Source organism: Arvicanthis niloticus, chromosome 3, assembly GCF_011762505.2.
Source record: "Arvicanthis niloticus isolate mArvNil1 chromosome 3, mArvNil1.pat.X, whole genome shotgun sequence".
In the NCBI taxonomy this organism is placed as follows: domain Eukaryota; kingdom Metazoa; phylum Chordata; class Mammalia; order Rodentia; family Muridae; genus Arvicanthis; species Arvicanthis niloticus.
The window spans coordinates 18,369,585-18,394,882 of record NC_047660.1 but is presented as its reverse complement, the minus strand read 5'-3'; the positions used below and the strand labels follow the sequence as shown (position 1 = coordinate 18,394,882).

The following is a 25,298-nucleotide window of genomic DNA, read 5'->3' as shown; positions in this document are numbered from 1 at the left end:
CATGAGCAGCAGCTATTAAACTATCATCCGTCAGAGTGTCACACCTTGGATATGTATGTCCCCAGAGGCTCATGTTGTAAATACTTGGTTGCCTCTATGGTGACATACTGTGAAGACTACAGAGCCTTTAAAAGGTGGACCTGGCTATGACAGGAAGTTCCTAGAGGGAGCCTTTGAAGGGTGCATCCACCCTGGTTCCTTCCGGTCTAGCTGTCCTCTTCCTGCCCCATGTCATGTGAACAAGGAACTGCTCTATTCCCACTGACATGGACTCAGCCTCTCCAACTCTGACTGACAGGCTGCAATCTCCAAAACTGTAAAGCAAAGTAAATCTTTTTATCCTTAAATTGTTTCTGCCGTGTATTTTTGGTCACAGTTATGGAAAATTAACTAAAATAAATACTGTGGGTAGAGAAGACACAAATAAGGGAAGAACCTGAGTGATAAACTAAGAAACTTTCCCATGTGTTGTAAGTAGAAATCTCACAGTTCTTCGAGTTGAGTGGTCACTAAGGAGTTCCTAATTCCAGCAAGTACAAACGCAATCATCCTTGCTGACACAGCTTAGGAACAGTATTTGGAGTCAAGGAAATTTAGAAATATGAAAACTTCAGTATTAAATTCTTCTCCCTTGGCAAGTTCCCATTCTATACCACTGTGTATGGGTGTGATGCTCTTGATATTTTTCATCATATTCTTAGACTAAGAACAAGTCCTTCAGCCAGGCAGTGGTGTTGTACACCTTTAGCCCCAGCACTTGGGAGGCAGAGGCAGGCAGATCTCTAAGTTAAAAGCCAGGGTGGTCTACAGAGTAAATTTGAGGACAGCTAGGTCTAACACAGAGCAACTTTGTCTTGAAAAACAAAACAACCAACCAAACAAAATTCCCAAACAACAACAACAAGAATCCAACTTTTTAAACTTGGAGATTTCCCTGGCCAGGAAGTATGGCGATGAGGATTATAATGTAGTGGTATATAGTTATATAAATGATCTTGAGAAGGAAGCCTTCATTCTTGAGCACTAATGTAATGTATGCCTACAAGTGGAGAAAGGGATGAGGGCCTTGATAATAATGGTCACGTGGCCACAGGAGGCCTTTAGTACATGAATGGTATTAGTACCTGCAAAAACAAAAAACAAATAAACAAAAAAACAAAACAAAAAAGGGAGCCTAGGAATGTTCTTTGTCCTCTTTTCCCATGAGAAACAAATGTTTATGATTTGTAAACCACTCAATATATGGATATTTTGTTATAGTAGCCCAAAAAGTCCAAGGAAAGCACTCCTTTCTTAAATAATCGTTATCCTTACAGTCTCAGAGGCTGTGTGTTTCTTTCATTTACTCAACAACCACATATTAAAACCAGGAAATCAAGTTATATAAAATGCATACATGTAGTAGATACAGTTCTGAATAGAAAAGTTGTAGTTTTATTTCAGACAGAAGATCGACATGACACAATTATGATTAGTTGTGATAAGAGCCAAGAAGGAAAACGCAAGGCCTCTAACAGAGGCTCCCGCAGAAGAGCCTGGTATGTCAGGGTTTGCAGAGCATGCATTTTATACAGCTTAAAGCCTCTCCTACAACGGTAAATAAAAAGAAACACATTAAATATTTCTGGGGTTGAGGTTTTTTTTTTTCAGATGTTAGGCTTTGAAACTCAAAGGCATGTCACCACCCATTAAGCTCTGGGAATGTCTTTAGCTGGCCTACTCCTAGTATAAGGAATTCAGCAGGAAAACAAATACTAAAGAGGGGGAAAAAAGGGGACTACATTTTTAAACACCTATTTAAGATACAACAAATTTCTGACAAAATTAGAGTGGATGATACTAAAGCCTTAAAGAATATGCTCATTAGAACATCCACATGCTCCACAGGGAAAGAGCAAGGATACTGTGAGATTATATATTGTTAGATAAGATTAGATATCAGACCAAAGACAGAACAGAAAGACATAGCAAAAAGATAAATGCTAACTCAGACTTCCATTATAAAAGATAAAACAATGTCACTTGAAACCAATATAAATGCTCCAGTTCCCCTTGTTTTCAATAGGGGGACTCAGCCACAGACTATTATGTGAAACCCCGTCTCAGTGTGCTTATATCTGGAAACAAGGCATTTAAGAGGTAATTAAAGTTAAATTAGGTCATAATGGTAAGACCTAACCATGCAGAATCATGTTTTTAAAAGAAGAGAGATTAAAAACCCTTTTATTCTACTCTCTTTACCTTTTGAAGATGTAATAAAAAAGTTGCTGTTGGTAAGTCAGAAAGAGAGCATGTATCAGAAACGAACATGCCAAGCCTTGTTCTCAGCCTTCAGCACTTGTGAAAAAATAAACCTATTATTCAAGATTTAAGTCAAACTGTAAATATATTTTGTTATGGAAGCCTGAGATGACTAAAACACCTTCTAGTTCTTATTTTTACTTTAGTGTCTAAATTTAAAGTGCAGTCTTAACAGTCTGCTCAGATTGTGGGCTATATCAGAACACCACCTTGTGTACAGAGTAAGTATTCCTTTACACTTACACTTAACCAACTAAATAGGGAAAACTAATCGGTCAAGGCACTTCCTATGCAGGGAAGGAAATGAACGTCTGATTTCTATATGTCTGCATTTACTTTTAAATTCTCAAAATTTTGTATTTGTTTCTATACAAACACAAGTACTCTGCAGTGAACCGATTTGGGTATTTTCAGCTGTAATCAGCTTCTCTCTGAATTCCACCAGGATTTACTGATGCAAAGTAAACAAAGTTATAAATCAAATGCAATGCATTTAATACCTCAATACTTTGCAAATTGATCTGGAATAGGGGTCAGTTCAAATCCCTCTTCAAGTGCAAATGTTCCCTTCCCACGAAGAGAGAAGGAACACAAGTTAAAGATGTGAGTACTGCAGTGAGCCTGGACTCAGATGTATGGCTGCTTGTTTGCAAGTAGACAGGAGGCCAGACTTCTCAGGTAAGAGTCTCCAGATATTTATTGGTAGAAGTCATGGTATTTAAAAGCATACATCTTTGTGGCTGGCACTGAATTTGAAATCTGGTGGGCAACTTTTCAAGAAATAAAAGCTACAAACAAAGTAGCTTTCATTCCATTCAGCTGTGGGAAAGGGCTAATGGAGAAGCATTACTGTGACTGGCAGGGCCAGCTGCCAGTAAAGGATTCAAGCCCACATACAAACAACAATTTCTTAGTTTATTTCACTAATTTGTCAAAGTAAGACATTATCTGGCAGGAAAGAAAAACAGGGCTAGAGAGGATGGGAAGAGGGAACACTTAGGAGTAAAGTTATTGTTTCTTTTTTAACCACTGGTTTGTAACCTCCCTTTGTGTAAGGCGGATTTACTTTTACCATTTCCTAGACCACACTACTTTCAACATGGGATGCTTCTTCTCTGGTAGTCTCTATTTCCATTATTTACTTATTCCTGCTTCTGTCTTCTGACAATAGAAAAATGACATCTACTGGTCAGCAATGAAGAAATAGTGACATTCTGATGCACACCCTGCTGCCATACTGTCCCCACGTCTGCCTGTTTCCTCGGAGTGGTGGAGTAGGGGTGACGACTCCAAGGATGCTCTCTTTTCTCTTCTCTTCCCCTTCCCCTCCTTCCCCTTCCCCTTCTTCCCCTTCCCTTCCTTCCCTTTCTTCCCCTTCCCCTTCTTCCCCTTCCCCTTCTTCCCCTTCCCCTCCCCTCCCCTCTCTTCTTCCTCTTCCTCTTTCTTCTTCCTCTCCTCTCCTCCTCCTCTCCCCTCTCCCCCCTCCCCTCCTCTCCCCCTCCCCCTCCCCTCTCTCCTCCGCTCCTCTCCCCTCCCCTCATTTCCCCACCCCTCCCCTCTCCTCTCCTCTGTCTTCACCCCTTAACTCCTAACTCTTTCTTATCACTTTAGATGAACAAATTAAATGCTAAGTAGGTCAAAACTTACAACTTTGTCTCCTCTAACACAGAGTGAAGACTCTACTGTCATAAAAGAAGAATTAATTCACTTCACTGTACTTTCAAGTAATCAGCCCAAGATTTGGTGGCAAAGCCTCATTTTATTTCAGGCAAGGCATTTCCTATAGACGCTAAGTGGTCAGAGTCTGGGGCAGCATCCTGAGTTCAAACAGTACTTGTACCACTTACTCTTGGGCAGACTGGATGAGTGAGCCTATCTCTCTGCACCTCCATCCTCTTACTTCTCAGCAGTAACCTGTCATGTTCTACTGTACCAGGCACAGAACACATCACATGACCAAGATGTCATTAACAAACAGCTCGGGACACTGTTTATCTCAGTGTCCATCAGTACTATTAAATAGTTATATGGAAAACCAAGTGAAGGCTCATTTGCCTTAGGTAAAATAAGACAATTTTTTTTATACATCATAGGCAGAAAAGAGTAAGGAATGAGATCCTTTCTTCTAAATTAGCCTCAGATGAATCTAAGACTGGCACTTGATGCTCAGAAACATTCAGCTTTCCTGACTAAAGAGTCAAATGGGAACCACCACCCATCAGAGAGCTGGCTTAAAAGCACGGACGAGCAGTGACTTTACTCTGTGACATACATACTTTTGAGGAGATCTGTTGTCAACTTCAGCCTTCAGCCGTAAATTCTCCCTCAGCAGGCCACCGTTTTCCAACTTCAATTTTTTATTTGCCTGAAAAAAAAAAAAAAAAAGAATTAAAAATAATTAAGCCCAAGCTAACACAAAAGTTCCTTGTAAACATGATGACACGAGCTGTGTGTATTCTTAGGGCAAAATAGAAGACACAGCCCTCAAAACTATAAACTCACCAGTGGGATAGTCTGAAACTGCAAGTCCAACCATGTATTTAAAACCTGCATTCCCCAAGCACTCTCTAAATCCTGTACCCAGGGTAATAACTATGCTAGTTAGCTAGCTCAAAGCCTAGCTAATTACTAATGGCCAATAGATGTGAATCTTTTTTTTTTTTTTTATTTGACCATAATTGAATGCTCTGAGCAAGGCAAGACTATATTGTAAGTATTTACAAACTAATGGTAAAGAGTTAATTCTTAGTTAAAAAACATTTCTCTAGTGATAAATCTAACATGAGTAAGCTAATGACTATTTTTTTAGAGGTCTTTCTTATTCTCTGTCTTCCAAATTCTGATACACTTAAAATTTAGGCAATATATTCTAGAGAGTTTCACCAATTGTCCCTTGACATACATATGTAAGAAAAAAGTCCTTATGGCATGACTTTTTCTCCCTTGATTTTTACAACACCTACAAATTACTAAAACACACTCAGTGTCTCCCTGGAATATATACTATCACAAAAAGAAAGGAGGGAAGCTAGAAGCTCAGGATCACAGATAGCCTGAAATAGGCAATGTCCTCAGTTTTCAGAATTTTCTTAATAGCCTTTTTATTTAAAATCCTATTACTGTATTGGTGTATTGCTAACAAAAATTAAACTCTTTATATTAGTCACTAAACTGACTTACCCAGCAAGAAAAATGGTTAGAACATGCTTCCAATTAATGAGTTGTAGAATTACTATTAGGAAAAAAGAGAAGGTAACTTAAGAAGGTTTTAAAGTATAGGTGTTAAAAAATTTGACCAATGGCTTTGATTAACTTCCATAATGTATTAGTTACCTACTTACATACAACTGTGCCTCAACAGTCACAAGAAAAGGAGAGTGGAAACACTCATTTGCTGCCTATACCCTCACTTAAGCTTAGCCAGGTTACTTTTGAGCTGGTTTACTTAGATTCATCCAGGCTCACTGTGGGCTCTGAGCACTTGCTTCACCTTCACACAAAGCAGGATGGTGGAGGGTTAATTCTTTAAGTGACTGATAGACACCATCACTGCCCCTGAAAATATCAGTAGAGCCACTTACTTCTCATATATACAAACAATGAAGTAAGCTTTCAAGCACAGCATCATAAAGGGAGGCACTTAGTGAATAGTTTTTGATGATAACAACAAGAACTTAAATTAGAACTCACTTCATTTCCTTCCCTGCCCCCAGCTCCTAAAGCAGGTATCACTGTCAGTATGTCCTGAGCTTTTTAATATTTCTTATTATAGGCTGGCTAGCTCTGAACTATTAGAAGCAAATAATGGTTACAAACAGTAGAGTTTTGCCTACTGACAGTACCTGGGAATATCAAAGACTTTAATTCTTGTACATTCTCAGCTCTGATTGGTAATGATGTCTCATGGTTCCCAACTCTCCTGAATCCAAGAAGCATCAGAAGTCTATCTGTTCATAACAAGTTGTATTTTACTGAATAGTTTGTATTCCTGCATCTGACTTACTGTAACTATTTGTACTTCATATCTGATTTTTGTATCTGTAGACTGTGTGTGCTTTTTTATTCATTTATAGTCTATTATCTAATCTATCCCAAGTGATTCTGATGTCTTAGGATGGCTATAACTACTGGATATAAAAATGACTGTATTTTTATAAATCTTTTTTTCATATATTCTACACAGTAACATTATAAGGCCAGAGTGGATTTATATACAGCCTCATACTCTAAGAAATATCTCTGCCAAAAACGTGGTATCTACAGGAGACCATACACAACTTGCTGATGTCTCAAGAAAAGGTACGGAAGCCACAGGAGAAACTCAGTTGATAACAGCATAACTCCTCCAAGTTCCTCTAGTCTGGCTTACTTTCTAACAAAGGTAACAGGTCTACATTAAGGCTGGCTGCCAATACACAAATGAACTACACACTTCCCTCATAAAGATTCAGTGAAGTATGTATGTAGTTTCTTTTTTCTGAAAGCAGTTTCCCCTCTTCCTTTCATACTGGCCTTTTATGAAACGCACAGCATTTGTTTTGTATATGGAAAATAGTTTACACTGAGTTGAAGACGTTTCTTCCCTACTTAACCTCACTGCAGATATGAGAGCTAATACTCAGTGGTTCTTCTGTAAAATATCATATGGAGTCCATTAACGATTTCATGGCTCAGGATGTAGTAATTCAGAACAAGAATAGCATTTTAAGGCAATACAGACAGGTTAAAAGGGCAGCTATAGAAGTGAGTGCCATAAAACTATATGCATTTAGCACCACTGACTGCAGGGTAGATGCTCCTGAAGTTAAGCTAAAGGCTGGTCTTTGTCCAGAAAGCAACACCTGCCACTGCTCTAGTATTAAGAGCATGCAGCTGTCTCCTTGCAGATTTAAAACAATCCCAGAAGTTTGCTTTTTCCCCCAACTAATGTTCTCTTTATCTTGTGGGATGGGTAGACAACAGAAGGAGTCAGCCTCATCTAGCACCTTACTCTTCTGCAGAAGTGTCCAAGGTAGGGACTCACAGCTTTCCCAGAAGCAGTCAGTAAACTTTTAATATGTACTCTTTCAGCTTTCAAGTTAGACAGTGGTAGTGCTAGAAAAGATCTGACTAAACCTTTTGTTCAGCTGGGTGCAGCGGGCCACACCAGTAACCTAACACTGCGGCAGGACGCTGGGAGTGTGATGCCAGCTCGGGCTACAAAGGGAGGTCCAGACAAGCCTTGGATATATAACAAGATTTTGCCTCAAAACTCAAGCAAATACATGTTTCTTTACTAAATAGGGAAATGGATTATGTTTGTTAATGCACACAAAGCAGCCACTGCTGAAAGCTTAAAAAACTTAAGGCAAACCACAAAGAAGGGGGAACAGTCATATCCTTTAAACAGACGCAGCAGCTCTTCCAGAAGAAGCACTTTCCTATGGAAGCCCTATTGCATCTCCAGTTATAGTCACAAATGCAACCACCTGATACTTCTTGGCAGCTAATGGCCACTAATGCGAATAGCTTTCTACTGCATATAAATACTTATCCAGGGTTTAGTCCTGCTCTCACAGATTAGCTAATGGTGAGTCAAGGTATATGGCTATTTATACTTGTGAAAGTACTTAAAATATTGTAGAACATTAAAATAACCATAATAGATTCCCCTCCCCCCAGACTACAACTTACCTCTTTTAACTTATCCACATCCTCTTTTACTTTTTCATATATTTCATTGGCTGTTCTGAGCTTTTGCTTCCACTCTCCTACTGATTCTGGGTCAATCTGACTTGGATGATCAGCCATTGGGTGTTTGTCTTCGTTTTGACTGCCCTGAATCAAAGCTAAAGGATCCAGAATGGTCTTGATCTGTGACTCCAAGTTGAGATTTTTACTTTTAAGTTCTTCTACCTCCTTCTGCAAACAATCTATTTCATCCTGAAAAAGCACAGTAGTCAATAATCAGAGAGGTACTAATGGCTTGTATATGCTAAGCCAGAGTTAGTTTGTTCTTGAATATTACACTCAATTTTTTATAAATACATGAATACTTTATATATAGTAACAGTTTTGTAAAGAAAAGTCAATTTAAATTCTTAAAATGTATTTTGACCCTAATAAAAATTAGTACAATATCTACTTAAAATGCTTACATTTTAATTCACAGACAGCCATGTTTTTTTAAAAAAGTCACACCCTTTGATTTTGTTTAAAGTATTAAGAAACTAAGAAAAAAACATGAATTTCAACAAAAAAGTAGATTCCAATTCAGAAGGAACATTTGAAACATGATAATTGCTTTATAGAGAGAAATTTAAAGTGTTGGTAAAAACAGTCAATCAGAATTTTGAGTGATATTTTTATTTTCACTTCTACATCTGAGGATGAAATAAAACCCTCCCCTTTTCATCCCAGATTAATAATACCTGAGGATGAAATAAAACCCTCCCCTTTTCATCCCAGATTAATAATACCAACAGTGGATCATCAACCATTAGTCAGCTATTCCAAATATCTGCTTTTCTACTCTGGAACTGCTGTTCTTGAATGTGACTGCAAACATTTGGGATAAATTCTTCTGTATAACACCACTTATTCATCTATAATGGACACTTAATCTGAGACTTAAAAATTCTATGAGAAAGTAAAATCCAAGTAACTCCAAATGTCAGGGCGTGTCTGAATGCCCCTTCCCATCTCCTGCTGAAATGCAGCTGCCACTGTGACATTAAAGGGGGGAATAAAAATAGAATTCAGTGTTCTCAGTAGTCCTGCATGTTCTCGAACTCAGTACGACATGCCTGTTCCTCCCAAGCGCTGGAATTAAAGGTGTGTACCACCACATCCAGCATAAGAAATTGTGTTCTTTATACTGATATATTTATACATTCACAATTGTGGAAAACACATGTAGGAAAGAACACTTAGTCCATCACTTATACTCCAGTATGTTAAAAACAATTGTCTGAGGCATCTGAGGTAGCTGACAACAAGCTGTAACCCCAGTCCAGGTGACAGTCCCTCTCCAGGCCTCAGGTACCTGGGACTCAAGCAGTGCATAGGCACACGTTCAAACAAAACACAAAAAATAAAAACCATAAAATCAAAAGTAATTTTAGAAGGAAAAAAGAAAAGAAAAAAAGATTTCCATTCCTTCCTTTTTCTCTGAGATCCTAGTCTTTACTTAAAACCATTTCTCTATTTAAAAGAGAAAAGGGAGTATTTAACAAATACGTGTAGGCTGGCACTAAAGGTTTCAGAGAGCGCATGGTGGTGAATGTGTGTAATCTCTGCACTTGGAAAGCAGAGGTAGAAGTGTCACAAGGGCCTCAAGAAACAAAATCCCTGATGCCACCCCAAATCTCCAAGAAAAGACCCGAGGGGAGGAAAACCCACAAAGTCTCCTAGGATTTGGCTCTCAGCTGTATGGACACGTGGAGCATTTTACCTTGAGTTCACTGATGACATCACTTAAAGTGTGGCACACTTACCTCATACTCTTTATGGAGAAGCTCCAGCCTGGTTTTCCGAAGATGCTTCCTGACTGTATGGCTCAGCATAGGCTCACTTTCACTTGTTCCTCCTATAGGGGAAAATTCTGATTGTTGCTTTGTTGGAGCACAATGAAAATAAGCCTTTTTCTTTTTACATATGTGTTTTATAGCTTCCCGGATAAACCCAGAAAGAAAATTTAGATAGTCAGATTGGAGACTCTGGTCCAGCTAAGGATAGCGTGGAGCTAATTAAGGTTTAAAAAACAAAGTTAATGCCAAATTAGGAGGTGAGAGGAGTTTCAAGCAGGAGCTAGAAATAGCACATTCAGGGAGACTCTGGGTGTTTTATTTTTACTTCAGGGGCTACACTTTTGTTTCCCTTTAGCAAACATTTACAGGGGTCTCTAGGTAGCCAAGGTGGGCAATATTTTTCAGAAAACTTAAGAAGTAGCTGTAGTGATCTAAAATTAGGGGAAATTGTCTGTTTGTGATAGAAATGGAAAGACACATACATGACGGAGAACAAAAGATGGGGACTTTGGGATCATTTAGGCCTTTCTCTTCCTTAATCCTGAGGAAACACTATTAACCAACAGCCTAAGAAATACGTTCAGTAAAGTATCGTATTGTGGTTACTTACCTAAACACCTTAGCATAGCAAAGTCAATGGAAGAGAGCGCTACACAGGATTGAGGTATCAATTTTGAATACATAAATCTAAAAACAATTGTTAAATAATAAAGCCAATCACTATATTTATATTTAAGCAGAACATATAAGATTGTTGTGTGTGTGTGCATATGTGAGAAATACATCCAATATGAATTAATTCAGAGAGCTCCAAACTAATCCTGGGATTACTGCCTTTGTAGTTAGCAGGATTATAGAAAAAAAAAAAAAACCAGAAAACAAAAAAAACAAAACAACAACAACAAAACAACCCAAAAAACAAAACTACAAAAAAAACACAACAAAAATGCATTTAAAGATATTCTTTTTTTCAGGATGGTCTCTCCAAGTGAAAGGATGAGGGACTACATCAGAGATGGTTACTTACTTCAGAGAGTTCATTAATATTATTTAGATAGGAATGAATGAATCAGGAAGAGATGTGGTGAAAGCTAAGCTAAAACATTAAACGACTTTAATAGATTTATGTGAGAGTTTAACCCCAATGGCATCAACATAGCAGAGAAAGAGCCTTTGACCAGACTTCACCCCTGTGGCCCTGACAGAAGCTTTAGGGACAACTTTGATCCCAAGTCCCACTCAGTCCTTTGCTCTTGGCCATGTAGCTTTCTTTCCATTTTCATCACAAACAGTCATTAAGATAATTCCCCCTAATTTTAGATTACTACAACTACTTCTTAAACTTTCTGTAAGATGGGTTGGAAAGATGGCTCAGCTGTTAAAAGCTAGGCTCAGAACCAAAAAGTATGAGTTTACTGAAAGATGTTGTCCACCTATGGCTAATTGGACTCACTTTTAATGTTTACTAAAGAGAATCAAAAGTGTAGCCCCTGAAGTAAAAATAAAACATCCAGTCTCTCTGAATGTGCTATTTCTAGTTCCTGTTTCTAACTCCTCTCACCTCTCTTAATATGGCATTAATTCTCTTTTTAAAACCTTAATCAGCTTCACATTATCCTTAACTGGACCTCAGTCTCCAATCTGACTATCCAAATTTTGTCTCTACTCTATAGTACAGCCCACACACCACCACCCAAGCAGCATTCCTAGAGTATACTTTGGGGTACACCCCCACACTCAAAACCTAAAGGTCACCTACTTCATCAAGTGGGTCTCAGAGTCCCTCATCTTCTTTTCTACACCTCCTGACCCTCTACTTTTTCTCCCCACCCCCTCCTCAGTTCCTGTGATTTAAACCATAAAGATTTCTGTTCTCATACAGTCTCTAATGTAAGCTGCATGTGACCTGAGGGTTATTTCAGGATCCTTCATAGTCTACTCCACTAGATCCACTATAAACCCAATATATGATATTGATCTGTAAAAATGAGAACTTTCTATCAGTCTTCTCCCAAATATTTATAAGCTATCTTAAATCTATTCTTATGCACATATAGAATAGTCCCATACCAATAATCTCTTTGCAAGGGTTTTCAGGAGTGATAGGGACTCTGCAGGCTGGACACTGGCTGTTATTCTTCAACCACAAGTCGATACAAATGGAACAAAACACATGGTTGTTGGTGCATACGACAGGCTGACGTACCTTTGAAAGAAGAAACATCATTTTTAATACAAGACAACTGTAATAACTGAATTCCCAATATGATTTTGTTTAGAACAAACTGTTCCTCTCAAGTATAGCTGGGGACATGGGGTGAAAAGAGAATACTTAGGATTGAAAACGATGCTTCTCTTGACTCCACTGTTTCTCCCATATGTCAGAGATGCTAGACAGCTGGTCATAGAGAGTGCAACTGTGACCTGATGTGCTTGTTATGTATTTAACATTCATAATCAAAAACCAAAATGCTTTCTATTCACTGAGTCTGAAACACCTTTTTTTTTTTTTTTCAGTCTATTTCTATTAAGATTTCTATTAAGGATGGCAGGATCATCATTGATCCGGCCTGATGTTTGACTTCTTCAGTGCATCCCACTACATCATAAAGCACTAATAACCACATCATCAGAACGGCTCTGAGTCAGTGTGCTTTGTCACTACTTCATTTCCAATAGAATGAAGTTGGGCTATTAGGACCTTTAAGAGAGGTGATTATATGTTGGGAGAAGCAGGGAGTGAGTCAAGTCTTGGTAAGAACTTAGTAGTTTCAACATGAGCTGGTTGATACAAAAGATCAAATCCAGGCCTCTCCCTAGTTTCTTGATCCCTACCTTACCATATAACTTTTTCTTTCTCTTTTTTCTCTCCTTTTCTCTTCACATGACTGGAAATTCACGTCTACTGTGTTTATGGATGTTCTAGTTTTACCTTCTGTTCATAAAATTTCTTAAGAGCACCAGACTTCCAAATACCAGGAAGACAGTACCATATTTAGTCTCTAGTCCCTTCTTCTAGTATTTCCTTGGATAGCAGTGACTTTTTGTGGAGCTGTGAAGAAGAATGGCTCCCATAGGCTCATATATTTGAATGCTTAGTTCCCAGGAAGTGGAACTGTTTGAAAGGATTTGGAGGTATGGCTTTGTTGGAAGAGGAATGTCACTGGACTTTGAAGTTTCAGAAGCCCAAGCCAGGCCCTGTCTGTCTCTGCCTATGGATCAGGATGTAGTTCTCAATTACTTCTCCAGAACCATGCCTGCCACTCTTCTATAGAAGTCAATATTGAAGACAGAAAACCTATATACGGGGCATCAAGATACCTCACTTCATAAGAAACTATGTAAATGCAACCTGCAAAACAATTAAAAGCAGAAAGAATTTTCTATGCATTTGGTTATGTGCTAAAGGTTAAAGAGATTCCCAATCTAGTGGATGGTTTCGATCAAATACATATTATTTACTAAAATAATGCATATTATTTACTAAAGTGTCAATGACAGGAGAAACAGGTTTTATATGTAGTGAAAGTGCAAGTCATGTTTTGGTGATGTTTCTTACATCATTGAAGTGGGTAAGCCTGGCATTAGGAGGATTTGAGCATTGCTGGCATAAAAGACAACAGCATATAAAACCACAGGACTGGAACAGATTGCTGGGACTGGCAAAATGGTTAGATGAAAAGGGCACTTAGCAAGTACAGGAGAAGCATCTAGAAAAGGAAGCTGGGAACAGGGCCTGGGAGATCAGGAAGGAGGACAGGGCAGCTGTCAGAGAAAACAAAGAAGTTTCTCAGTAGCAGGAAGAGCCCAAGGCAGATGCTGGTCAGACTGCTGAGGCCAGGGATACAAGGTTATAGTTTGGATTCTGTATATTCCCCAACGCTCCACATGCTGAAGGCTTTACCCCCAGCCTGTGACTCTGGGGAAATAGTAGACCCCCTAAGAAGTCACTTGTGGTGTGACTTGATGGTTACTGGGACCCACCTTTCTGCTTCTACTCTTTGCCACCTAGCCAGAGTAGGTTCCTTTACCATGAAATCCTCTTTTGATGTTCTCTGTTTCCAACAAAAATATGAACTAAAATAAATAGTTACTGCTTATAACATATTTGCAGTGCGGGAAAGGTTACATCTGTGCTAACTGCACACTTTTTTTCTTTTAATGCTCACTTTTCTGCTTTGTGTCTTGTTAGAAAATTGGTCATTTCTACTTTCCCCATTAGACCTAGTCTTTGTATCTAATTATAACACCTGGTACATTGCTTTGAAAGATGGTAGGATTAATAGAAGTAAATTTTGGTACAGTAAATTAAAAAGTGAGATAATGTTGCCAAACCTGTCTTCTCAAGCAAAAGATCTATAAGCAAACAGTAAGGAAAAAGCTTCAGCTTTCTACGAAGTGTACTTAAATGATACAGAACAACTACAGGCAGACTACTTCCTCTGGCTGCTTGGGTCCATCAACAATCTCCAAGCAGTATCATTTGCACTGCTGGAACCTGCTATTACTGTCTATGTGTTGGAGTTTTAGAAGCTAACTAGTCCATTCCCCTGGAGAGGCTGCTTATCAGGTGATGCTTTGCAGAGGGCAGTGCAATGTTAGCTTTGCGACCTTCCAAATAAGATGGAAAAATGAGTTAAGAAGAAAAATCAGTGCAAGGACAGACTCTATTCCAATGCAAAAAAAGGAGCTTCAGAAATGTACAAACTGGTGATATAACTGCACAGAGGGCTAAGAAAAGGATGGACAACGTGTGGAAAATGCAGCTTCACCCATGGGAAGCCCCAGCACTAGGAGCCCCAGAGGAAAGAGAGCTAAGTGTGGCAGGCAGGTCCACTTAGCTTCATAGTGCATCAGCTAGGCAGGCTTCCCCACTTTCCCCAACCCCCCCCCAACCGCCCCCCCCCCCCCCAGATTACATATCCTTCTCTGGGGCAGAAAGGTTCCATCTGAAGAGTGTCTTCCAAATGCAAAGGGTGTAGGGAACTGGAAGGATTTAGATGCTTGAGTTTTTGGCTGAATCACCAAAGCATTCTGAATCTACAGTAGTGAACAGCATACAGGTAGGCCCAGGCTTGGAGCTGTCAACTCCAGGATTATTCTCAGTTGGAAGAAACTGCTACACACAAAAGGGAATAACTGGTCAAGAAGATGTAACAATTTTAAATACATATGCACAGATTGTATTGAACAAATATTTCAGAGTTAAACTACATCAATCAAGTAGAACAAACACCCAAGAATATTCCACTCAATAGAAACAGAATACATGTTCTTCTCAGTTCATGTAACCATTGCTAAAACAGATGACGTTCTAGGTCACAGAGAAAATTTTACATGTGAAACAACAGAAACAATCTCTTGAATCTCGTCAGGCAACAGTGAACCAAAATTAGATACCAACAACAACAGAAGCTAAAGAAACTACACAAATACTTGGAGATTTAAATATACATTCTTGATGACCAGTAGGTTACTAAGGACTTAATGTGAATATTTAACCTTTAATCCCAGCACTTGGGAGGCAGAGGCAGGCAGATTTCTAAGTTCGAGGCCAGCCTGGTCTACAGAATGAGTTCCAGGACAGTCAAGGCTACATAGAGAAACCCTGTTTTGAAAAAAAAACAAAAAACAAAAACAAACAAATAAACAAAAAAACCCACCCCCCCAAAAGAAGAAGCAAATAAAAATTACAAACCAACTTCCCAGAACTTTTGTTATATAATCAAGTGATATAACATCCTAAGACCAAAGTTTTCAGCTACAAGTGCTCACACTGGAAAAGAGATCTTAAATGAATAACATAATGATGTACGTTGAGTCATAAAAATAAGAACAAGGCTGCCAGAAATAATAAAGACTAGGGCAAAAATGAATGAAATGGAGACTAAAGAAAAATAAATGAAATCAAACAAAAAGGTGGTTCTTTAAGAAGATAAATGATATTGACAAACTCTTAGCCAAATTAGAGAAAGAGACACTTTAATGAAATCAGAAATGAAGAGAAAATGTTTAAAAAAAAAAAAGAAAAGAGAAAATGTTACAACAGATTCCAATGAAATCCAGAGGCTTGTTGGGGAGTATTTTAAAACGTAAATACCCCAAGCCTGCATAATCTATAAGAAGTGTAGAAATTTGTAGACACAAAACCTACTAAGATTAAATCAAGATGATATCAACAACTTAAACAGATCCGGATCAACTGAGACTGAAGCAGTAATCAAAAGCTTCACAAAGTAAAGTCCCAGAAACAACAAACTCACTGTTAGGTTCTGCCAAACCTTTGAGAAAGAGCAAACAGAACATTCCTCAAACTGTAAAACAGCAACACTTCTCACATTACACCATTACACAGTTAGAAAGTGAAGGGTCATCAGACTCATCCCATCAAGCTACCATTACCAGGATACCAAAACAGATTATGACACAGAAAAGAGGAAAGAAAGACCGGCTGTAGGACTGATGAGTGTAAATATAAAGCTTCTCAACAAGAATACAGGAAGGGAGCTGGAGCAATGGCTCAGTGGTTAAGAGCACTCACCAAGCTTGCAGAAGAGCCAGGTTTGGGTCCCTGCCTCTGTAGCAGTGGTTTTCAACATGTGGGTCTTGACCACTTTGGGGTTGCATATCAGATATCCTGCATAGCAGGTATTTGCATTATGATTCATATCAATAGCAAAATTACAAGAGCAATTTTAAAACTATAAAGTAGCAATGAGATTATATGGTTAGGGATCATCATAACACAAGGAACTCTATTAAAGGGTCACAGCCTTAGGAAGGTTGAGAAACACTGCTTTATAGAATGGATCACAAGTGTCTGTAAGTCCAGTTCTAGGGAAGCAGGCCTTTGTAGGCATGGACTATACACACAGTACACATACAAGAAAAACATCCATACACATAAATTTAGAAAAAAAATTTAAAACACATTAAGAAGATTATATATCATGACCAAGTTGATTTCAGCCTAGGGAGGGAAAGCTGGATCAATATATACAATAAATATAAAAGATTAAGTTAAAAATTAAAAAAAAAAACCCACATGATCACATCAAAAAAACATGAAAAAAAAAAAAAAAAAAAAACCTTGACAAAGTTCACTATCCCTTCACAATAAAAGTGACAAACTAGGAATAAAATGAACATATTTCAAGATCATAAACCTATGTATTAATTTATAGGTAATATGTATTAAGTGAGGAAAATCTGAAAACATTTCCTTCAAAATCATGAAGGAGACAAAAGTGTACATTGTGTCCACTCTTACTATACTGCTTACAGGCCTCAGCTAGAGCAGTGTGATGGTCCTCTAGGAAGAGCACAGCTCACAGCATCCCTGTGTGCACATCATGTGGTCCTCTAGGAAGAGCACAGCTCACAGCATCCCTGTGTGCACATCATGTGGTCCTAGATTTAAAAGACCTTGCAGATTCCACTAGAAGATCTTTAGTGCCAATAAACACCCTCATTAAGTAATAGGACACAAAATCAACATATGCTAATCAGTAGCACTCTTATACACAAATAATGAACTTTGCCAGGAAAGAAATCAGTAAAAATCTTCTAACTGACAGTAGCTTCAAAAATAAAATAATAAAATACCTCAGAGTAAATCTAACCATGAAGGTGAAAGGTCACAATAAGAACTTGAAGATGCAAATAAAATAAATTGTAGAAGACACTAGATGATGGGTAGATCGCCCATGTTAATGGTCAGGAAGAACATTGAAAATGGCTAAATTATAGAAAGGAATCTAAAAATTCAATGTAATCTCTATCAAAATATCAACATTTTCCAAAAAACGAAGATACAATCTGGAGCTCCAGAGATGGTTCAGCAGTTGAGCAAACATAGAGATCTTGCAAAGGATCATGGTTCAGTTCCCAACACCCACATCAAGTAGTGCACAGCTGTAACTCCAGCCCCAGAAGACTCAATGCTCTCTTCTGGCCTCCTTATGGCCTCACGTATGTACATGTATGTACAGCCCTCACAAATATTCACAGAATTTTCTTAAATTTTAAAATTCACTTGAAACCACAAAAGACCTTCAGTACTTAAGCAATCCTAAACAGAAAGAATAATGAAGTATCCTAATATCCGACTTTTCCAATTACACTGAAGAGCCACAGTAACAATAACTATATTGTACCGGTACAAAAACATACATGTAAACAAACATGTAAACATACATGTAAACCACTGGCATAGAACAGAGAACCCAGACAGCTGTAGCCACTGAATTTTCTTTTCCTTTTTTAATGTGTGACATAATCTTATTTATAATTAATCTCTAGAATAACATAATTTTAATGACTAAAAACATATGTTCCTAAGTATTTGCCAATATCGAATGTGACTACTGCTTTACTACTACTACAGAACAGTTACTAGTGTTCTATTGCTGAGATGAAACACCACAACCAAGGCAACCAAAAGCATTTAGTTGAGGGCTTCCTTACAGTTTCAGAGGGTTATTCCACAAACATCATGGTGAAGACCACAACAAGAGCTTTTGAAACTTCCAAGACCACCCCCACTGACAAAGCCACATCTCCTAATCAGCCACCCGATCTCAACAAAGGTGTCAAAAGCTGATGCTTTTTCCCTGATGCTGGGAAAACTGGATAGCCTCACACACGTAGATGGGTCATACTAGACCCAGAGCTCTACTCTGGCAAGCAGCATGGATTCAAAGTCACAGACATGAGAATTTGAAAATTCTAGAGAAAAATATAAGCAAAATATTTTAAAATAGGCACAAATGAAAATAAGAAGTCCTGAATAGCAAAGGAAACAATCATAGAATGAAGAGACATTATAGACCAGGAAAACATCTTTGCCAACTATATATCAGACCAGGCATTAGAAGCCAAAATACATAAAGAATTGGAAAAACCACACACCAAAAAGCCAAATCATCCAATCAGTGAATGGGCTAGTGAACTGACACAATACTTCTTAAGTAAAAATTGCCAATATATACTTGAAAGTGTTCTACCTCCTAAGCCATCAGGGAAATGAAGACTAAAACTGCTCCGAGCATCCATCTTTATCAGAACGGCATCACCAAGAGAACAAATGCCACCAATGCTAGTGGTGACCTTATTCACAGCTGGTACAAATGTAATTGATAACTACACCACAGAAGTTACTGTGTCGGTTCCTCAAAAAAGTAAAATTAGAACTACCTATGATTCAGACGTACCAGTGGTACAGATAGCAGGATTCTAAGTAAACATACTACAGAGATACTTGCATATTCATATGTACTGCTGCAATATTCATAATAGTTAAGATATGGAACCAATTCAGATTTCCATCGAGAGACAGATGGATAAATAGGATGCATACACAAAACAGGATTTTACTCAGTTATAATAGAAAATGAAGCCACATGTTGCAGCAAAATAGATGGAACTGGACATCATTATGCTAGGAGAAAGAAGCAAGAATCAAATGCCAATTGTGTTCTTTCATATGTGTGATCGAGACAAATTTATGTCTGTGTAGGTAATAAAAATAGAAAGAAAACAATGCAAAGTGAGGGACAGATCTTAATAGGGAGGAGAGCTTATAGAATACACACACGTGGCAGAAAAGCAGGAGGGATGACCTGGGGGAGAAGCGTCCATGGGAAAATGAAGAGATCTATATAAAATCCATTGCTTTCCCTACTGTGGTATTTTGAAAGAGAAATGTCCCCTGTAGGAGCACATAATTCAACACTTTGTCCCTGGTTACTGGCACTGGGTTTGGGGAACTTCTGTGTTAAAAGTTATGGAACCTTTAAGAAGCAGAGCCTTGCTAAAGGAGGTACATGACCGGAAGCTGATTCTGAGAGTTTATAGCCTTGCCAACTTGCAGTTCACTCTCTTTGCTTCCTGTTTGTGGTTGAGTATGGGATCTCTCAACTTCCTGATCGGGCCACCTGCTGACATGATGGCTTCTCCCTCTGGAACCATAAGCCAAAATAAACTTGTCCCTTCCACAGGTAGGATCATGATGTTTTAGCATACACACACAAAGGAACAGATACACAAGTTGGTACCAGGAGACACAGCGTATAGAATGCAGATATTAAAAGACCTTTCTAGTATGAGCCTAGAGACAGCACTGACAAGCGTAGTATGCACTGTGGAGGGCTGGCTCAAGACATCAAGAACAAGGCCACTATTAGCAGTGAGGCTAGAGAGCATCCCTGTGACATTTTTGACAAAACTAAACCTGCCTTCTTCCCATGCCTTAAGAACCTGCCTAAGGCTAAATAAAAAGGAAATTTCCTTGGCAGAGGGAGTTTCAAGACAGCATAGTAAGTCTATGGTATAGTTATTACTAATAGCTCATAATTCTACAATAAAAAGAACAAGTGGGCACAAAGAAATTCTAAAAATGAACAGTTTGGAGGGAAAAAGTTTCAGCCAAAGCTTGTGCCAAAAATGAGGCTGCCAACTGTTAAAGAGAACAGCAGTAAGAAGGGGCCTCGTGCTCTGCACAGAAACAGTAAGAACAGAGCTCTGAGGGCAGGATCGACCTAGCCAGGCTTCTGACATACAAAGGGAGAAAGCCTAAGAGATGGCTTCTCCTAGAAAGCAACTGCTTCAGCAAATAAAAGCTGCTGCTAACGTGGCCAAGTGGGTTGAGCATCTATCCCAAGATGGCAGCCAAACTTGGTGCCTTAGGTGGCACAAAATATATGAGCAAGGGAGTCAGGAGCTCTTCCTCTGTGGTTTCAGTGAACCACTGAGGCCAGGTAACACGTAGTAGGGAAGCTGAGAGGGCTAGAGGCTCTGAGAGCCCACGGTGGATGAAGAACCCAAGATATTGGAGGTGTCCAAACCTTTACCAGCCATCTGACAAGGAGGGTCGCACACAGGGAGGGGTACTACTCCAAGAGATTTATGTTGCAGGCAGCACATCTGGGGAGGTGAGCCATCTAAGCCCCTTGGTTATAAACTCTCCGACTCTACACAGAGCTACAAGACCTTGTGCCCTACTGGGTTTGGTGTAGTGTTTCCTCACTATGCCCCATTCCTCCATTTTGAGAAGGGAATGTATAGTCTATTCTACCTTATATTAGAAACATGTATTTTTTAAAATGTTATTTTATAGAGGGGTTACAGTTAAGTCTCAGAAGAGACTTTAGATTTTTAAAACACTATCAAGATAGCAAAGCCATTAGGACTTTAAAAGTTGCAGCAAACTCGTTTGTGTTAGGACATGGCCTATTGAAGGCAAGGTGTGGAATGAGGTGGTTGAATGAGAAATGTCCCCATAAACTTGGGTATGTGGAGACTTGGACTCAGGATAGCCACCGTATTTTGGGAAGATGAAGGAAACTTTAAGAACCTTTAAGGCCTTACTGGAGGAGGTACAACTAGGAGAGGGCTTTGAGAATCTGTAGCATCACCTCACTTCCAGTTCACTTTCTCTCTCTGCCTTTGTCTCCAGCCGCAACAGCCAGACCTCCTCCACCATTATGAACGCTCCTGGAACCATAAGGTAACATAGTCTCTTTTTTCTGTTAGTTACCTTTGTTCCTGGTGTTTTTATCACAGAAACAAAAATTAACTAATATAAACACTAACTAAATAAGTTCTTTTGGGCTGGAGAGATGGCTCAGCAGTTAAGAGTACTGACTGCTTTTTCAGAGGTCCTGAGTTCAATTCCCAGCAACCACATGGTGGCTCACAACCATCTGCAATGGGATCTGATGCCATCTTCCAGTGTGTCTGAAGAGAGTGATAGTGTACTCACTTAAGAACAATAAATAAATCTTAAAAGAAAAGTTCTTTTATTTGACCATACTCAAAGTAGTAAAATACAATGAATTCAGTACTTCTTCAGTTGTCTACCCATTTTCCTTTACCCAGATCACACCAAGCAAAATACCTGAACATGCGGAGGGATCAAAAGTTCTAAGACATAAAAATAATCATTCTTTGCAGAGATTATTAGTCTTTACAATGAAATTTCTCTCAAATGAGATCTCTAGCAATAAAACAGTACTCTTAAAAACTAAAGGGCAGGAGCACACACAGCAAAGGTTAACCGTCATGGTAAACAGCCAGCTCCTCAGGGTGTGTATGTTGAAGTACAAAACACCATAGGAGAATGTTTCCAAGATGGCGAAGAAGAGGAAGAGAAGGAGGAGTAAAGGGTACTGTGCTCTTCACTGAATGCAGAGGAGGGGCAGTCTTTAGTACAAAGATTAACTCTACCATCTGTCTCTTTCCATCCTTTTTAATACAGGGGTGTTTTGTGTAGCTTTGACTGTCCTGGGACTTGATCTGTAGACCAGGCTGGCCTTGAACTCAGGGACTTGTCTGTCTCTGCCTTCTGAGTTTGGGATTAAAGGCACGTGCCAGCACACTCTGCATTAGTTTTTCTATTATGCCATTTTATCTCTTGTATGACCAAACCCTCTTCTTAAAACTGCAAATGTATCTGAGGAGTCATGTTTAAAGCTCCTCTTCATCAAAAGCACTGCTATCTTGGGCTCACCAATGGGAATTATATACTGATTAAGGTGGTGGCTCTTCACCTGGGGTTTTCTGAACTGAAGAATTTTTGTGTTGTATATCATAGGAGATTTAGCTAGCAGCAGACCTGGAATCCACCAATCAGATGCCATTGGCTTACCCCTAGGGGCAATCAAGAAACTCTCTACGTATTTTCAAATGTTCCTGGGGAATCAAAACTCTATCTCCACCCCACTGAGGACCACACAAATCCTTCTAACAAGTTACAATGGGGTTGATAAAATTAAATACATTTTCAGCTGTGGAAACTGAGAAGCAAGGAAACAATGGTACAGATTATAATTGGGAGAGCCTGAATTGTATTCAATTAAAAAAAAGTTCGACGATCCTGGAGCAAATTTAATAAACAATAATCTAGAAGTTTTTTTTTTTTAATATGTTCGAAAGAAGCAAGAGATGGCCCTGATGGAATCTATGAGTATGAAGAAAATATAGATCAGATCCAGCAACAGCTCAGCTCCAATTGCACTTTTGTGGAAGCTGTTCTTCAGCCTGCCACAGAGCTCACATGTGCTATTTCACTGGCCTTTTACTCTGACGCTAAGGTTAGAAGTTGCTTCCTATCCTGACTTGCTTTTAGTTATTGAATCTGGAAGTCTATGTTGAGCCTCCAACACCTAAAAAGCAGGGATCTCATTGGCTGGCACTCGTTTCTTTTATCTCCCCCACCCCCCACCCCCCGCCCTTTAAGCCTGGGGCTGAAAATTGCAGCCTACATCCTCGGACACACTACATACAAAAAGCAATCCCGAGTGGGAAAGACTTGTATCAGTTCCTTTTCCGTTCTTGAACCACGCGGTAAAGGCACGCTCTTTAAAAAAAAAAAAAAAAAAAATCTGAGATCGGAGGCACAAACGGAAATGAAAGGGAATACGAACGCGTGCGAACACTCAAAACTCAGCTTCTAATACCAAACTACTTTCCCCAGATAGTTTCACTAACCCATGAGCATCTCCTGCCTCTTGTGACTGATCCTATCTCCGAGCAGAGACCAACACGCTTCTCATCCTAAACAGCAAGAAGGGAGAGGAGGCACGTACCATCATTGACTTTTCAAATTGGACCACATGGCAAAAGCCATCCTCCAGTCGAGGATAAGAAATGGGAAGGACTTTAAAAATGGATCGTGCCCCCCCCCTAACCCCCGAACAACCACACTGGGGGGGGGGGGGTCAGGAGACCAGGGAACTCGGACAAGGCTCCTGGGAACCTGCCTCGGGCGCTGCACGCCGCACCGGCTGCAGAGGATGGAGGCTGCGGCGCCGAGACGCTGACCCGCTCTTCGCAGGCCGGCTGAAGCCGCCGCAGGCCGCCCAGGCCCGGGCCAGAGGAGCCAGACGAGCCCACAGAACCGGGTCGCCCCCGCGGCCCCCAGGACCGGCCTCCCGCCGCCGAGGAGCTCGCAGGTCAGCCCTTCCCTGGCACCCTGCGCTTCACGCCCCGTCCCCGCCCGGCACCGGGCCTCGCTCGGCCCCCGCGGGCAATTGGTCCTCAACCCCGTCTCCTAGCCGTACCCATTACCTTCCCCAAGCAAATGTGGCACGTGATGGGCAGAGTGAGGGACAATGTAACGTTCTGCACGGTCTGAGCCATGGCAGCGTTCAGAATCCCGCCAACACGGAAGTCCCGCCGACAGCAGCTCTTCGCCACGCTGGGAATGCGCGAGGCCGGCTACGGCGGCCTGGCAGGGCCACAGCGAGCCGGGGCTAGGGGACGGAAGCGCGCTTCGGAGACGGAGACGCGCCGACGCCCTGGCATTTCCCTTTTCGTTATTAAAGAATAACTATTATTAATAACACATCTCAAACAGGTCTCTGGGTCAGGAGCTGAAAAATTGCTGGGGGTGAGAAGAAAGATGGTTTGCTAGAGGTTTTGAGACTTTTCAAAAATGTAAGAAAAGTGTAATTAGTTCAAGAAGGAGAGAAAGCTAAGGTGTTTCAATCTCACATCTTTCCCCAAAACGGGAATAGGTAGGTGGCCTCAGGTCTTGAAATAATGAAGCGGTCAAACCATTTAAAAATATCAAAACGACGGTTCTTTCCTATTCCTAAAGCACTTAACTGATTTAAAAGCAATGGTTTTCTTCATATAGAATCATCCAGAGGTATCTGGGGAAATTTAATCTCCTTTTTCCTCAAAGACAAACTAGCCCTTCTGTGCTTTCCTGACCAGGAGGTTTAAGGATTCTCCTTAACCTCCGATTCACCCCAAGAGAGGAAACTGCAAACAGTGCAAGGCCTGCACTTGTACAGTGCATTTTAACGACTTCATTTTAGGGACAAGAAGGATGTGCAAGGTGTTGTTGAACTCCAGGAGATAATTTGTGAAGTTACAAATTAGCGTTTTCCGACGATGACAAAGAAAAAGATCTTAATGTTTCCAAATGAATCTTAACCTGTAAGATTTGGGATGTAATTGCAACTTAGTGTAAACAAGAAAGAGCTCAAGTGAGAAGTGATACAAACTAAGGTAGTGGGTGAGACGGCAAATCTAGAAAGAGCAACTTTTGTTAATCTTTCTGTGAAAGAGGCAGCTTAAAGAAAAAGAAGTTCCTGACCGAAGAAGAAGACATCCCTGCCTGGAACAACTTTCTAGGTCATGGCCTCAGGCACATATTAAACATCTGACGCAATACCTTTCACATATGCATACATATGGTGTGTCTGTGTGTCTGTGTGTGTGTGTGTGTGTGTGTGTCTGTGTGTGTGTGTCTGTCTGTGTGTATCTGTGTGTGTGTATCTGTGTTTGTGTCTGTCTGTGTGTGTCTGTGTGTGTCTGTGTGTGTCTGTGTCTGTCTGTCTGCCTGTCTCTCTCTCTCTCTCTCTCTCTCTCTCTCTCTCTCTCTCTCTCTCTCTGTGTGTGTGTTGTGTGAAATGAATGTGGAGGCTAATCATCTTGGCTCTAAAATAACCAGGCAAAAATGCAATTGGAGAGGCTGGCAAC

The 25,298-nt window shown here is 39.9% G+C and overlaps 1 protein-coding gene across 3 annotated transcripts in view; it reads right to left on the bottom strand.

Annotated features, from left to right (window-relative positions):
• The window catches only part of Obi1 (ORC ubiquitin ligase 1), a 41,064-nt gene extending 17,045 nt beyond the window's left edge, over positions 1-24,019 (bottom strand). The window contains exons 1-6 of one of the 3 annotated variants that reach the window (XM_076930597.1): positions 23,877-24,001; positions 14,729-14,928; positions 11,880-12,015; positions 9,777-9,868; positions 7,975-8,223; positions 4,578-4,666 (exon numbers count right to left, since the gene is read on the bottom strand). In XM_076930597.1, the coding sequence (XP_076786712.1) occupies positions 4,578-4,666; positions 7,975-8,223; positions 9,777-9,868; positions 11,880-12,015; positions 14,729-14,758 (596 nt within the window). In that variant the 5' untranslated portion in view covers positions 14,759-14,928; positions 23,877-24,001. Of the gene's footprint in view, positions 1-4,577; positions 4,667-7,974; positions 8,224-9,776; positions 9,869-10,419; positions 10,483-11,879; positions 12,016-14,728; positions 14,929-23,876 lie in introns of those variants that run through there. The other 2 variants (XM_034499156.2, XM_076930598.1) reach the window with 2 other exon arrangements.
• Between the last annotated feature and the right edge of the window lie 1,279 nt (positions 24,020-25,298).